Source organism: Poecilia reticulata, chromosome 8, assembly GCF_904066995.2.
Source record: "Poecilia reticulata chromosome 8, P_reticulata-male-v2, whole genome shotgun sequence".
Lineage (NCBI taxonomy): Eukaryota > Metazoa > Chordata > Actinopteri > Cyprinodontiformes > Poeciliidae > Poecilia > Poecilia reticulata.
The window spans coordinates 25721359-25736929 of NC_088837.1; the positions used below are offsets into that span (position 1 = coordinate 25721359).

Sequence of the window (15571 nt, forward strand, 5' to 3'; positions counted from 1 at the left end):
CATTTTCCGTTTTGTTGTCACAATTTTTAAGGCTGCCTTTAATGATTTAAAAAAGGAATTATTTGTAAAGGTTTTGAGTTATTTTTTTTAGTTATGATGGTGTTAGTTTTTTTATTATTATTATTTTGTTATGAATGTTATGTAAGCTCTGTGTACTTATACCAGATTCTTAATTTCAGGGAATTTTCTGGTGAAATAAAGGTTAGAACAATTTGTTAAGATGAACTTGTCTTGTTTAAATCAACCGTCCTAAGGTGAATTTAATTTTAACCATGCTTATATTGTGAAAATTCTGGCCGGATATGATTGGGGACACATCGGTTAGCTTCCTTCTACTTTAAATCCAACTTGCTAACAGACACTCGGCGACAACAACGTTCATTTGCAGTTAATCATTTTCCTTAAATGGATTATGGTACTACCGTTTTAACGGTTTCCCCGTTTCTTCGTGTCGCCGCGGGGTTATTTTCCCGACATTCTCCGTGGAAACTCGGCGTTGGGGCGATGCTAACCGGTTAGCCCGGGGTTTCCGCCTCAGCTCGCCGGAGGCTGTTCTGTTGTTCCGCGCATTCTTCGACCACCTAACCGCTAAAACAGGTTTAATAACAGCAAAACGGAACTCGATCGCTCCGTCGGTCTCAAATTTAACATTCCAGAAATTTAGAAACATGTCTTTAAAATGACGACTTGTCGTTAGCAGTTGTTTTTTTTTTTAACCACCATCGCTGCCTCTTTTGTTTTGACAAAGGAAGGAAGAGCAGCTGAATTTCTTCGTTTTTATTTATTTCTTTACCACCCCACCCCACTTCAGGTGGGGGAGCCAGCTCCATTTCTCCCCCAGCCTCCGACCTCCATGGCTCCGCACAAGCAGAGCTCCTCAGGTGGAGGCCACCACCATGTGGGTTTCGGTTCTGGAGGAAAAACCAACGGGTTGTACCAGCCGCCCTCCGCCGCAGCCAAGAAGCCCAACATGCAGCTGATTCAGGCCGACCACGAGTTGTTCCTGCAGGCCTTCGAGAGTGAGTCCCAACTGTCACCGAGCTGCGTGTGTAAATATGCACATCTGAGGGCCTATTTTAGCAATACAGGAAGTTACACTCCGGCCATGCAGCTGTAAAGATGAGGGGAGCAGCTAATGTCAATCCTCTACCACTAAATCTTTAATATTAATCGGTAATAAATGGCTTAAATAAGCATCTGATCCAAATCAAAGGGTATTTCTCAGTTTAGTTCATTAAAACACAGGTGTCATAATTGAGAAGACACGAAAATGTCCATGTTTTTTGGGGTGCGTTTCAGGCTAAATCGGATCCCCTGGACTGGTCAAAAATAAACAGGATTATTTTAAAATCATAAAACATTTTTTGGTTTGTGAACAGTTTTTTATTTGCATAAAAACTGAGAGATAAACGGTGTGTTTTTTCTGTTTAGGCAACTAGATGGAATCCAAATTTGAAACTGGATAACAGTTTAATCAAGTTCTGTGAAAATGTCGTTATGTTTGTAAAAACACAACATTTGGTATTTGAATGAGTTTTCGGGTAATTATCCAATCTGGATAGCATCCAAACTGAAAACCAGTCGCACCCAGACTGGTCAAACCTGAATGAAATTACTCTTTAAGGCTGTTTTCGATCTGTGAAACTTAACTTTATGTGTAAAAACACAGAAAATTGGGATTTGAACAAGATGAGACTATTTTTAAGTCTTACACCCAGATCATTATACTTTATACTGTTTGTGAAAATCTTAAAAAACTCCCTTTTACTGTCTTATTTTACAGTTGAAACACCTTAGATTTGGAATATGTTGCATAAAATAAAATTCAAAACAATTCTGTGGGTTTCAGATCTTACAACAAATCTATGATCTGCAGCATCTTGTGATGCTGCATATAATTTGATGCAGCATCACAAGAACTAACTTGCAGAGTAAAACTGCTTGAATGTCTCATTTAACTTCATTCCAGATGCTTTTGTTGCTTTTTTATTACATTGAACTTGTTCCACATTACAGTCTTGGATTTAATAGCTTTTACGTCTTTTATTTCCCTTTCCAAGGTGGATTAGATAAATCAGCTTCACTTCCCCTGAGAGAAATTATAGATGATTTTAAAAGATCGCTCATCAAAGTTTTCACTTTTTAAAACTGGATTTCAGTCTAAATTCAATGGTGTTCAAATCTGCACAACATTCAAAACGTTTCTGCAACATAGAATAATCCAGTTTGACCAGTTTCTGTAGTCAAGTTTTACTCGATTTAAGGTGATTTAAAATGCCAGGAAACTGGAGTTTTAATGATATTTTTAAAAGCAGAATAATCCTTTTTTGGTTTGAGGGCTTCAGATTTGGATCTTGAGCTCATCCAGTGTAATCCAGATTCCTATAAAGCGTTGATCTGCTGAGTTTTGGCTCGACGGGTTGTTTGGTTTCTGCTTAAATGTGTCTGAATGCTTCATAAGCGGCGCAGCTTCCAGTTCATTCCATTCGACGACACTGATCTGCTTTATTTCCATTCCTCTACTGCTTTGAAGTCTCTCTCATCATCCTTTCTTCTCATCTCTGTTTGGTGTAATCTGCCTCGTCTTCATCTACGAGGCAGTTCCTGATCTGGTTCTCTTATATCTACATTACCCAGAAGCACCCGGGAAGCTCTCATCTTTGTTTCTGAGATGCATTCCTCAGGTCTGCTCGTAATGAACCGTAGACATGTTTACATCTGTTTAATAATTCAGGAGTATTTTTCAGGTTTTCTGTCTTCGTTGCTTCTGCTTGTGACGGACACGACGTTCATGTAGAAGATGTTTGATCTCAGTGAATCTTTTTCTGGTTGAATAAAGTTTGATAAATAAAATGGTGTTCAAAATGTGGATCAAACTTCAGTTGTCTTCTTCTCAGCGGAGCTGATCCAGATGATCCTTAAAATGTCTCCTAAATTCATGCATCCAAAATTAAGGCATTAAAATGTCTTACATTTATTAAAAACATGTAAGTTGGTCTTAAATATAAACACTGGTCTTAAATTTTATCTATTCAAACTTGCATATTTTATATAGTTTAATATTCTCGTGAGACTTGCTGTCAGGCTAAAGTTTGAGTCTCCAGTTGGTTGGACGAAGTTCATCTTCGCTCTGCATTATGGGTAAAAAAAGGTTTGTCTCTACTTTATAAAATATATGATTTGGTTTTGGGCTTTTCTGTCGTGATACGGGTCTTGGATTTCATTCATAAATGTCTTAAGTTTAAGTTGGTGAAAGCTGCATAAAGTCTGTGATCATTAAAAGTTGTTTTGAAACCTTTAATGTTCATTTCCGATGTTTCCTGCAGACTTTTTCAACCTAAATGACTTTTAACGCCAACATGTTTGTTTGCAGAGCCGACACAAATCTACAGATTCCTCCGCACAAGAAACTTGATAGCTGTGAGTTCTGCCTTCCCTTCCAAGCTTCATTACCTGGAGAGCTGGAGAAGACCATTATTAACAACACATGTTTTTCTCTGCTTGATGCCTTTCAGCCGATATTCCTGCACAGGACGCTCACTTACATGTCCCACAGAAACTCCAGGAGTAGCACCAGAAGGTAAGATGTTTGCAGACGTTTTTTTTTTTTAAAGCAGGTCAACTGTTAGACCGACATGGCGGCAGCTGGAGGTGGATGTGCGCCGGTAAGATCAGTTAGGAGAAGGAGCGTTTTTCAGTTGGGGCTGCTTTGCATGAAGATCGTGCTGATACACGTGTAGTTTGTAGTTTGTGGTTTGCTGCAGTGAAAGGCTGTGAGGTTACAGATGGTGCGGCGCTGGGATGTCGGGGTGCAGAGCTTCTGGGTGAAAAGTGAGCTCAGTTGGTGTAAAACGTGTGGCTTAGTGAAGTTTTTTACATTTTTTTTCTTTTGGTGACGTTAGAGGGTGAAGCGTTAGTGATCTGAAACTCCTCGGTTTGCTGCGCTGAGCAGAAGCTGTTGAAATATTCAGCTAGATATCGCTTCACAGCACAAATATTGTTCTTTTACTCACTGAAAACTTCTGGAGTTCATTTATTTAAAAAAAGGAAAAACTTTGCCTAAAATGTGTTTCCTGCGCCGGCACTAAGGCAGATTACACAGTTTACCTTCAGGCTCTTAATTATGGGGTTCAGGTGTTTTGATGCAGGATGGTGCTTCGTGCAAAATGTTGTTTTTATTCTGATCCTTCTTTGTAATTGTTCTGGTCTCTTTTAATCATCAATTAAACTCATTATCATCTTGTTTTAAATGCATATACATTGAAGCTTATTTTGTTTCCCAGTGGGAGATTTGAATGTCAGGATTTTCCTGTTATTACTGCAGCTGAAGAGCTGAAAAGTGTTTAAATATTTAGGATTTTTAATTGATTCTTTGTCTTTTACTTCCTGTTTTCAACAGCTGGTGAAGAAGTTCAGATTAAATTTGGGATTTTATTTCAGCATCAGATCTTTTTATGTCTATGGTGGCATTTTATACATGCATGTTTCTCTTAAATGTGTTAGTTTGAAACTGTTCATCAGTAAGATTTATAACGGGTTTTACATTTGCTGTGAATGTTCTGTAATCTCTGGCTGCTGCTGCCAGGATTCGCTTGTTAGAGGTTTTTAATCTTAGTGGGATTTTGTTTTTGGTCAAATAAAATACAAAAAGTCAGTATTACCCGATACCTCCCCTTTTAAAACATTACTTAGTTCGGCTGATGCTGATATATTGTGCACCTCCAATTGAAAACATTTGTCATGTGGGGTAATATACTTGCATCCAACATCGACTGATATTAGTAATTTTCCAACTTATTTTCATTCCGTTGAGTAAAAGTTACCATAATGGAGGATATGTTTGACGGACCAGCGGTTTTCATCCTGCAGCCGTTTCTGTGCCGAGTCTCTGCAGCTGTTTCCAGTTACTTCTGCTCAGGTTAAAGTTTTATGTGAGACACTGGAGTCTTTACTAACGGCTGCAAACCGATAATAAATCAAACAGGCAGATTATTTGAGCCAGACGCTCCACTGACTTTAAAGCAGCAAATTGAAACCGACAAAATGAAGGAAACATTTTGGGATCTGAACTGAAAACCTTTACATGATTTTAACACATTATTGTTCAGCACCATAACATCAGTATTTACACAGAAAAGGCTGTGGAAAAGCTGAGTCAATATTGAATGAGCTACATAAACAGGAAGTGCAGCTCAGCGTTTTATTGACCTCGACTTTTTTAAAATGTTATGCCAGACATTTTTGAAGTTTTAAAAGTGAAAATCTTTCTTTAGAAACAGGAAGCTGGTTTTATTCTATTAAAAATACAGAAACGTAACAGATTAGCATTGAATAAATCAAATATATTTATTAACAGAGGTGTCGTTTCTCAATAATCTTCAACAGGTTATTGTAATAAATTATTAAAAATGTAATAAACATGCTTCCTCCTCTTTTATTAAGCTCTGGCTTTGAACACAGAACTGAGACGAAATGGTTTGCAGAAAATATGTAAATAACTGCAAATGCATCATAATGGGAACCAGCTGCACCAGTTAATCAGTAAACATCTGAAAAAAACAATGGAAAGACTTAAATTGTTAATATAACAGTCATTTGCCAAATTGCTCAACTTTGTATATTTTTTATGTTGTTGTTTATCCGTCTTCCCCATTATGACGTGTGAAAAGGTCTTGATCCCAGTGGATTAAGTAAATGTTTGTTACGTTTTGCTCTTTCAGAAAAGAAAAGCTTCGTTCGTTCAGGGTGTTTGTTGGTGAACTAAATTTAAATAATAAATTCTTCTGTTTTTACAGGAAAACCTCCAGGGTCGACAATCTGTTGTTCAAAGTGGAAAAGATGAGAGGAGAGCAGGAGGCCCTCAGGTAAATCCTGCTTATTTCACAGAAACCTCCAGGTAACTGAGAGAACCTACGGAGCTCAATTGGTCTCAAAAGGATTCACAAAGTGAACAAGAAGATTTCTAAGTCTGCAACATAATTTAGGAATGTGTAAAACGGGATGAATAAAAACGTACATCAACATTCACATGTGTGTAAACAGTTTTCCAAATTTGCACGAATCCAACTTCTGACTTTCTTACAGCAAGGCATTCACAAACAAGACGGTGCGTTCAAGGCAGAAGAAAAGCTCAGATATCTGAGTATTAACCAGATTTATTGGAAATGCAGCCAAGAGCCTTTCTTCTAAAGACATGCACTTACATTAAAGTTATTAGATTCTAAGCTGCACTGCAGAAATATACTGAGTTAAATGGGAAAGTTAATCTTTTTCTGGAAAAAAAAAATCCCTATAAACTAACGAGAGCAGCAGCGCCACCTTGTGGCAGCAGTTTAGCCTCCATCAGGGGACGACGTGCACACACAGCAGGTTAATGTGCATTTAGAAAAGAAAAACGTTAAAAGCATTCACCAAAGGGAAAAGGAGAAAAATCTCGTAATTCCACAGCTGGCATTTCTAATGCGTGGTTTATTTCTACTTGTGCAGTTATAAACTGTAAATTTATGCTGCATTGTGTAACATAGTTGTGAATTATGTTCACTTACAAATGTTGTATGCTTTGTGAATCTTTTTGAGACCAATTTAGCTCCATAAGAACTCGTCTTATTGCACTTTTCCTGCAGTTTGGCTTCCAACCTGCAGCTCACCTTCACTGGTTTCTTCCATGCAGCTGGTGAGTTTTTTTCGCTCTCTGCTGCGTTTCATTGGCTCATTTCCTGCACTGCCTTCCTGTTTAATTCGGTGTTTTGTTTGCTTGTCTTGTTTTTGTTCAGGTAAATCATCTCAGGACAGTGAGAATGAACAGAGCTCGGTTTCTCTGGAGGTCCTGCTGGTCAAAGTCTGCCACAAGAAGAGGAAGGTGTGTGTTGATGGTCATTGATTATATATTCCTGGATTAGACGGCTGCTGTTAGCCGGTGTAGGTAGCGACGTTCTCCTCCATTACTGTACATTGAGTCATTTTGACAAAACCAGACTGTTCCAGCAGGAATCTCACAGAAAACGGCCGCATCGCCTTCATTTCTTATCCGATTTCTGTAAAACACGGCTTAAGTTAAAGGTGAAAAAAAGCATAAAATATGTGTGGAAATTAATCTATAAACTGTTTTTGGTTTCTGTCAAAGTGCAAGAAAGAACCAAGCAAATTTGTTTTATATTGGTAATTTAAAAAACAAAGAAAAAACGGGCGAACAGCTTTTAACCAGTCGCATCCTGATTTCTTGTCGCTTTCTGTGTCGGCGTTATTCTACCTGAAGACCCGTTGCCGTGGCAACCGGCTGACGACGGCTCCGCTAGCCGACAGAGCAGAGATTACGTCCAAGCGCATCAGGAACATCAACACCAATAAAAACATGCAAACGTTTCCCTCAGCAAATAACAGAACAAACATTGCAGTTTAAAGTTTTCAGGCTTGGCGTTTATTTTGTGATTTATTAATAAATCGCGTGAATATTGGCAGTTTTTGATTCGCTAATTTCAACACCTCGTCTACTGATGATCTGCTGGAGTTGGTTATATTTTAATGTTAACTGAACTGAGAAACGCCAAATCCTGCAGCACGTCTACATGTTTCCAACATACTACATACTTCCAACTTTCTCAGTATTTGATGCCTCTGGATGTTATCCAGCTGTAGTAGTGTTGACAATAGTAAAACATTTTTCAGATTCTTTGTGTGGTTTCGTAGTTTTCTCGGTGCGTAGCGAAGTCGCATGATAGGGTTGGTGCTTCCAGGTGTAGCTGAGGTTTCCTCTCTGCTTCTTTCCAGGATGTCAGCTGTCCGGTGAAGCAGGTCCTAGCAGGGAAGAAGCAGGTCCCTCTGAACCCAGACACCGGTGCTGGAGTCCAGGTCAAACTGGGCTCCTTCCCCACCTTACTGGTTCCCAGCAGCGACTTTGAGCCCAGTAACTCGCACATGGTCAAGTCCTACTCTCTGCTCTTCAGAGTGTCGCGGCCCGGCTGCTCCAGAGGCCAGATCCACGGGCTGAGCAACGGAGAGAACCACCACAGAGGAGGTAGGCAGAGGGAAAACGAGACGCGTCTTCACAGATTTGGGTGTTTTTATTCAGTACTCTTGTTTTTTTTATTGTATGTTTTTGTGTGTGTGTGTGTGTGTGTTGTTTGCACAATTGTTTCAAAGTCCTGCTACTGATAATAACTTGATTTTGCTGTTAAAAGATGAAATATTTCTGTTATCTCTAAAACTTATACCAATTCCATCCCACAGAAAAATGGATCCATCCTCTTCCTGCTAAATTTTATCTTTATTTGAAATCCTAAAAATAGAAATAAGGTGGTGGATCTTTAAAAATGACAAATGTCCTGTAGTAGATATTTATCCAAAATTATCAGTGTGATATTTAAACAAGTTTTATTTGGCTGACCTGACAACAAAAATGTCTCGAAGCTGTAAAAGTTGCTCTGTTCCAGATCTATTTGGCTTTTTATTTTGAATTCAGAAATGATTGAGAGGGCGTGTAAAACCTTTGAGATGTTTTATTATTTTAACACTTTTTATCTCACCACCTTTTGAAGTGATGAAGACGTTCGCCTTGTTTCTGGTTGAGATTTTTCAGACGAATCCGTCAACAGGAAGAGGAGGAGCTCGTCTCTCAGGGAGGAGGGAGAAACCACGTTTGTGGCTCAGATGACGGTCTTTGATAAAAACAGGTGAAAACTCGCGCACAGCCTCACCTTCTGAAGCAGAAAAAGCCGCGTGGCGGTTTGGTGATGCAGAAACCAGAGGTGACAGCTGATGCTTGTGTGCAGGCGTCTGCAGCTGCTGGACGGGGAGTACGAGGTGTCCATGCAGGAGATGGAGGAGTGTCCCGTCGGGAAGAAGAGGGCGACCTGGGAGACCATCTTGGATGGGAAGGTAGGACATGTGCACAAGTCCCAGAGATTAGCTCCAGTACGACGCAATGTAATGTTAAAACTATATTTTAATAGTAACATTTAAAAGAGACCCAGTTTTGGCATGGAGACTTAGAAAACCGGCACTCTACAGAGGGATTAGAAGCTGTTTTGATTGAGTCCTCTGTGTCAATTTATTGAACCTGGAAATCAAGACAATCACATTTCTGGCAGCAGTCAGACGATGTTTATTCCTCCTGCCCAAAGACTCCAACTTTCACCAACAGTTGTGCAAGTCTCACTTTTTTACACATAATTAAGGTTTTCTCTGCATTAATGTCAAAACTTTTGTTAGGACACCATTGAGTTGGTTTTCTCACAACATGCCGTCTGGCCCTGAAGTCTGCTAAAGCTAAAGCTACATGTGCTGCATGGAGGGGAAGATTTAACACTGACTTGGAACCAGACAGCAACTTTATGCTCACAAACGACATCTAGCTCAGTGGTCTGGCTGTTGACTCCCTGCTTGAGCTGCACCTCTTCTCTTAGCTTTGAGTTTTTAACTGAAATAAATGAAAATGGTAATTGATGGTGGAAAAACTATAATTATATTGTGTGTCTATAAAACTAAAACATGCTAAAACTATATATATAATGTCCTTCAGTTTTATGTTTATGAATATTTATTAGCCTTTTGTACTGATGTGAAATTAGATTTTTTTTTCCTTTTCATTACACAAGTAGTTTGTTGTTTATTGGCAAATTACGGCGCTAAACTCACACCAGTCTGCAAAAATAGGGATCATAAAATCCAGTTTTTGAAAATATTATCTTCTGTTGAGTAATAATTACCCAACCGACGTAAAGGTAATCACAATACGTTGAATTAACCAAAGTTAAAATTAAAACTACTACTATAAATAATAAAAACCAAAACTAAACAATATTTAACTAATAAAAACTAGCAAATGCACTGTAAAAATGAACTAAAACGAACTGAATTAGACAAACAAACACTAAGCTATAGTGAAAATCCTAAATCCTGACTCCAACACGTCCATTCTCAGATAAACTTTTCCAACTGGTTTTATTTCCACCAGAAAAATAAATCATTTATGTTTAATATTTTTATGGTTTCTGGCTCTAAAATGTGATTTTTGGCCTTTTAAATTGTACAGAAACAGCAAGTGGTAAGTAGTGTCAACACTCTGTCTCTCTGTCCAGCGTTTGCCTCCGTTTGAGAGTTTCTCTCAGGGTCCGACTCTGCAGTTCACCCTGCGTTGGACCACCGACCCGTCTGACTGCTCCACGGCGCCCGTTGCCAAACCTCTGGCCACCCGCAACTCCGACACCAACCAGGACACCCGGCCGAGCCAGAGAGCCACACAGGCCCAGGGTGAGGAAACCGGGCGCTGAGTTTCAGCTCTGATCCGGTGACCCGGCTGCAGGGTGACGCTGTCTGTCCTCTGACCTCCAGCTGTTAAAGAGTCCACGCATGGCGACATGCAGACCAGGAGGGAGCAGATCTCAGCGGAGCCTCGACAGAAGCTGCGCATCTTGTATCAGGTGAGAGTCGTTTCCCAACGTTTAACAGGAAACACTCACGGATCATTTCATCTGGTATCGTTATAATGTTCTAAAAACGATAAAAGTTCAGCAACTCAAAATGAAAAATATTCCCCAACCTCGGTTTGATGAAGATGGTTAGAGGCTCAGCTGGAGCTGCAGCTGGTGGCGTCTCTTGAACCCGGCTCAAACCCGATGTTCTTCTTCTGTAGTTCCAGTACAACAACAACACGCGGCAGCAGACGGAGGCCAGAGACGACCTGCACTGCCCCTGGTGCACGCTGAACTGCAGGAAGCTGTACAGTCTGCTGAAGCACCTCAAGCTGTCGCACTCGCGCTTCATCTTCAACTACGTGGTGAGACCGAATGTCCCAGAGCTGAAAACCGGATCTGGGTGGTTCTGAACCGCCTCGGCCGGCGGTTTTTCTGAACCCTGCGCTTCTTCCAGCCTCATCCCAAAGGAGCGAAGATCGAGGTTTCCATCAACGACTGCTTCGACGGCTCGTACGCAGGAAACCCTCAGGACGTCCACCACCAGCCCGGCTTCGCCTTCAGCCGGAACGGCCCCGTCAAGAGGACCGTGGTCACGCACGTCCTGGTCTGCAGGTAAACCCCACTTCCTGTTCACCCACTTCCTGCTGGGTTCAGCGTTCACCTGCCGTCTCCGTCCCACAGACCCAAACGGACGAAGCCGAGTCTGTCCGAGTTCCTGGAGCCGGAGGACGGCGACCGGGATCAGCACCAGCAGATGTACATCAGCGGACACAACCGGCTGTACTTCCACAGCGACAGCTGCCTGCCGATGAGGGCGCAGGAGATGGAGGTGGACAGCGAGGACGAGCGCGACCCCGACTGGCTGCGGGAGAAAACCGCCAAGGTGGGTCAGGCCCTGCAGCCGGCGCCGCTCTGCGACTGCTGGACGGGTGAACCCAGCGGAGCCACGGCAACGGCTGAATGACGCAAAGGCGGCCGGCCCGTCCAGCAGACGCAGAGGGAGACTTTAAAAAATAAAATAATCAGGGTAAAATTATTACAGAGATAATATTGTTAAAAGTTGATCACAAAACATTCGGCGTTTTATAACCATGCTTTTATAACAGGCAGATAAAAGTTTACCTGGAGACTTTTACTGAAAATCCAACTTTGCTTCACCCAAATCAACTTTTATTTACCTCGATAAATAAAAGCTGATTTCATACCAAATTTTCTTCAAGGCCGTCCAAGAAGTTACTGCAATAATAATAATGTTGTTTTGAGTTTCGCTGGCAAAGCCTTTCACAGATCACTTTGATTTCTAATGAACATTTAACACTGGAACTGCAAAACATTTTAAATATCCAAAATAATAAATAAACAAAATGAATTATGAATTCTCTGTAATTGTCCTTCTAAAAAAGGACTAAATGAGGTCAAAGCTCCAGGCTGAAGACGTCTGTCGTTTGGTTTTTGGGAGAAAAACGATCATGAAATTATGACCTTGTTTCTAGTCATCAATCAATCAATCAATAAAGTTTATTTGTGCTTCACATTTCTACATCTAGGCAGTTCAAAGTGCTTTACATCATAAAAACACAAAGTTATAAACGCTATAAAGCCAAAACTGAGAAAACTAGGAACAAACATGACATCAGAAAATCATTGATGCAGATGAAATAAGTTCATTGTTTCATGTATCACGTTCGAAATAAACTCTAACCAGGTGCGTTTTAGTTTGGATTTTAAGGAGCTCTTTGTCTTCCAGAAGTTTGTTCTGCTGAGAATGTTTCCGTTTCACCAGATTCATTTAAACATTTCCCATTCTTCTGCTGTTGGCCGAGAAAACCAGGAAACAACCCGGCGACCTGTACGAGACTTTCTGCTGTGAACAGTTTGGTTTCTGTTGACTGTGCTCTAACGTTTCCAGATTGGCGTGACAAGAATCACGCCAGAGCGAGTGAAGGAAGCGTGGAGGTTTCTGCTGCTGGTCTGTTAACGTCTGATCAAACCCCCGGATTCCACCGGTTACTCCTGCAATGTGCCGGAAAACTCAGGGAGACGGCAGACAGACTGCGTCTCTCTTTAAACAGAGCTATGAGGAGACAGAGGGGAAGTGGATGAAAGAATTTGGAAATGTGAAATCAGGGTGTTAGTTTTAAAGTCCTGCTTCCGGTGGAGTCCCGGGGTTACAGCCGGTTCAAATGTGACCCAAACTGGGTGGTTTATGTGTTTTAACCCCAGAAACTGGAGGCAAACGTTTATTTTCTTGATTTGGTTTCGTCCCAGAAACGAGTCTGACCAATCCGAAGATGATCTTTTCGTTTCAGCTCTGACCAAATTTAATCTGTCAGAACAAATTTCGAACTTTTTTTTTTATAGGAATTGAAAGAAAAAGTTCCCTGTATCCAACATGAACCCCCAGGTCGTCTGACTGGTTTGTTCTTCCCTGCAGCAAATCGAGGAGTTCACCGACGTCAACGAGGGCGAGAAGGAGATCATGAAGCTGTGGAACCTCCACGTCATGAAGCACGGGTGTGTAGCGGTTCTGTTCTGCAGCAGACCCGGTTCTGTCTCACTTCATTAAAGGTTGGAAGAAACGTCAGCCGTTTCTACCCAGATCCACTCGGTTGTAGGATGACAGTTTCCTCCTGGTGTAACTAAGAGGTATAAACGGCCTAAACCCGAACAAACGATGTAAATCAGAGGTGGGCATTTTTCATAAAACATTTATGGTAAGAATTTGATCTGTTGTCTTGAGAAATTCGGTCTGGTGATGTTTAATAAGATAATACCGAGTGCTATCTGAAAACGTATCGTTTCACTGTTTTCTGTTAATGACTGTTAGACTAATTGTTCTGTCTGAACTGCCCATCCAGTTTGACATCTCTGGGATTCATAACTGGACTTGTATCCATCCCTACATCCGGAACAATCCTTCCGACGTAAACGAATGTTTTCCGTTTGTTTTCCTTCCAGTTTTATTTCCAACAGCCCAATGAACGAGTCTGGCTGCTGCTCAAGACTGTTAGATTAATTGTTTTCATCTAGTTTGCATCTGTTGGGTCATGAACTGGACTTGTATTGATCCCTACGTTCTGACGCACGCTCCCGATGTAAACGAATGTTTTCCGTTTGTTTTCCTTCCAGTTTTATCGCCGACAACCAGATGAACGAGGCCTGCCTGGTGTTCGCCGAGCAAAACGCCGCCGCCATCTTGGAGCACAGCCTGTGCCGCAACTTCCTGCTGCACCTGATCAGCATGCACGACTTCAACCTGATCGGCACGCTGACCATCGACCGCGCCATGGCCAGGCTCCGCCTCCTGCAGAGCCAGAAGACGAGGAGGGACAAAGGCCAGGAGGAGGAAGACGAGGAGGAGGAGGAGGAGGACTGGGAGACGGCCATGGAGTCCCAGCCGGAGCCGGATCCTGATCCCGATCCAGACACGGCCGAGTTTAAGCCCTGCAGCGAGGAGAGCCGAAACGGGCAGCAGTAGGAGGACGAGGAGGAAACCAAATGTGGAGCAGCAGAACCCTGAAATGGACAATCAAAGGCCCGAATCCGTGAAAACGGGAAGGAAGACCCAAAGCGTCAATGGGACCAGAAGATCGTCAGGATTTTGGGGTTTTTTACCTCTGAGATTCAAAGGTGCTACAACTTCCCAGGAGGAAAATACAACAACTTCAGCCTGGATCTGTGCTTCTTCAACCAAACTTTAATCTTCCAGCAGCTTATTTAGACTTCACATGCTTTGATGTTTTCAGTCAGCAGTTGAGGGATCAATCAATCGTTTCTTAATCTTTTTTTTCAGACGCGTTTTAAACTCGTCATGTTTTTTCTGGGTCTCGGTTTTTATCCAGTTTAAAAATCCTGCCAGAGCTTCTGACTGATCCTGGATATGCTGAAACAGCAGATTCCTGGTTTCATCACTGGTGCTAAACGTATTGTATTCCTCAGAAACGACCTGCCGACTGTCTCACAGCGCCACCTACTGCCAGCACTCAGATTTCCAGTTTCCTTAGGACCATTTTAGCGACTGAAGCAGCCTCTGGTTTGTAGTTCGAAGCCGTTAACCTGCAGTTTCCTGTGGCTAAAACAAGGTGCTCTTTCTTCCTCTGGGTGTTTGTACATAAAGCTGCAGGTCGAACCAATTAGCTTTTGCTTTTTCTGTAAATTAGTTTGGGAACCTGGAGCAGAATTTAGTTTCCGGACCAAAGGAGATTCAGTCACTTCTCATTTCCCGTTTTGCTACTTCTTTTTTTGTTCCGTTTTGTTTTCTTTCTTTGCATCCAGAGCCTCCTTGATGAGCGCAGGCCGGACTTTGACGCCGCCTTACTTTACCTGCTCCGTCCGAACAGAACCGGCTCCCCGGTGAGGCGACCCAGAGAGAGACCGTTTGTTTGGTTTTCGACTGGATCTTTTTATTTCTTCACAACACCAGCAGCATTTTGCACAAGATGGGAGGAGCCATGTCTAATAATAATAATATTAATATTAATTAAAAAAAGAAAGATGAGACTGGTCTTAAATAATGCTGTAAAGAACCAGCTTGACGATATAAACTGAGTCAAATGGTTTTCTAATAAAGTAATAATGTGAAGAACATCGTCTGTTTGGGTTTTAATCCTTTTCAGGTTAAATGTCCGCTTTCCTCTTTGCGTTGTAGTTCCTCTACTTTACCACTAGGAGGAGGTAAGAATTGACAACAGGAAATTGGAAATTTTAATATTTTTCAGAGTGAAGCTTTCAAGAAAATATTGGCACAAATGAAAACATTAAATGTTTTTAATTCACTCAACTGTTCAATCCACAAATTGTATTCCTGCCAAATTTAAACTTTTTCCTTCCACTGAACTTTCTGTCGTGTGTTTTCTGTTTACACTATCAAACCTAAAGCTTTCCATTCATAAACTAAATTTGTTGGCAGTAAACTAGCAAACGAATTGAAGTTGAAATGTAGTTTTTGGTTAAGATGTAAATTCCACTTTTGCATGAAACCGGAAATGTATTTTCAAGTAGCACAAAATGAACAGCAGAAAGTTTTTTATTTATTTTTATTGATCCAAATTGTGAACACGGATGCAATGTACAGTTTTGACCACGAGGTGTCGCCATTTCACCTTCCTCCCGCACAGAGGGAAGTTCTTCATTTCTGAGGTTCTGCTGGTTGATTTCAG

General features: G+C 41.4%; 1 protein-coding gene across 1 annotated transcript; it reads left to right on the forward strand.

The window, feature by feature from the left end:
- Positions 1 to 290: 290 nt before the first annotated feature.
- On the forward strand, positions 291 to 14997 carry LOC103469057 (polycomb protein suz12-B-like). The gene is made up of 16 exons (XM_008416544.3): positions 291 to 1019; positions 3374 to 3420; positions 3516 to 3580; positions 5796 to 5864; positions 6624 to 6673; positions 6774 to 6859; positions 7768 to 8014; positions 8567 to 8669; positions 8769 to 8874; positions 10077 to 10248; positions 10330 to 10418; positions 10631 to 10774; positions 10867 to 11024; positions 11094 to 11295; positions 12847 to 12926; positions 13542 to 14997. The coding sequence occupies exons 1-16, from the start codon at positions 854 to 856 to the stop codon at positions 13888 to 13890; spliced, it is 2133 nt and encodes a 710-aa protein (XP_008414766.2). The 5' UTR covers positions 291 to 853; the 3' UTR covers positions 13891 to 14997.
- Positions 14998 to 15571: the final 574 nt, after the last annotated feature.

What these genes read in the sequence shown, in the direction of transcription:
- LOC103469057 (XM_008416544.3), top strand. Translation starts at nt 854, where the DNA reads ATGGCTCCGCACAAGCAGAGCTCCTCAGGTGGAGGCCACCACCATGTG. An exon ending in TCTGCCACAAGAAGAGGAAG is followed by an intron (nt 6,860 to 7,767) that starts GTGTGTGTTGAT and finishes GCTTCTTTCCAG; the next exon opens with GATGTCAGCTGTCCGGTGAA. An exon ending in AGCTGCGCATCTTGTATCAG is followed by an intron (nt 10,419 to 10,630) that starts GTGAGAGTCGTT and finishes CTTCTTCTGTAG; the next exon opens with TTCCAGTACAACAACAACAC.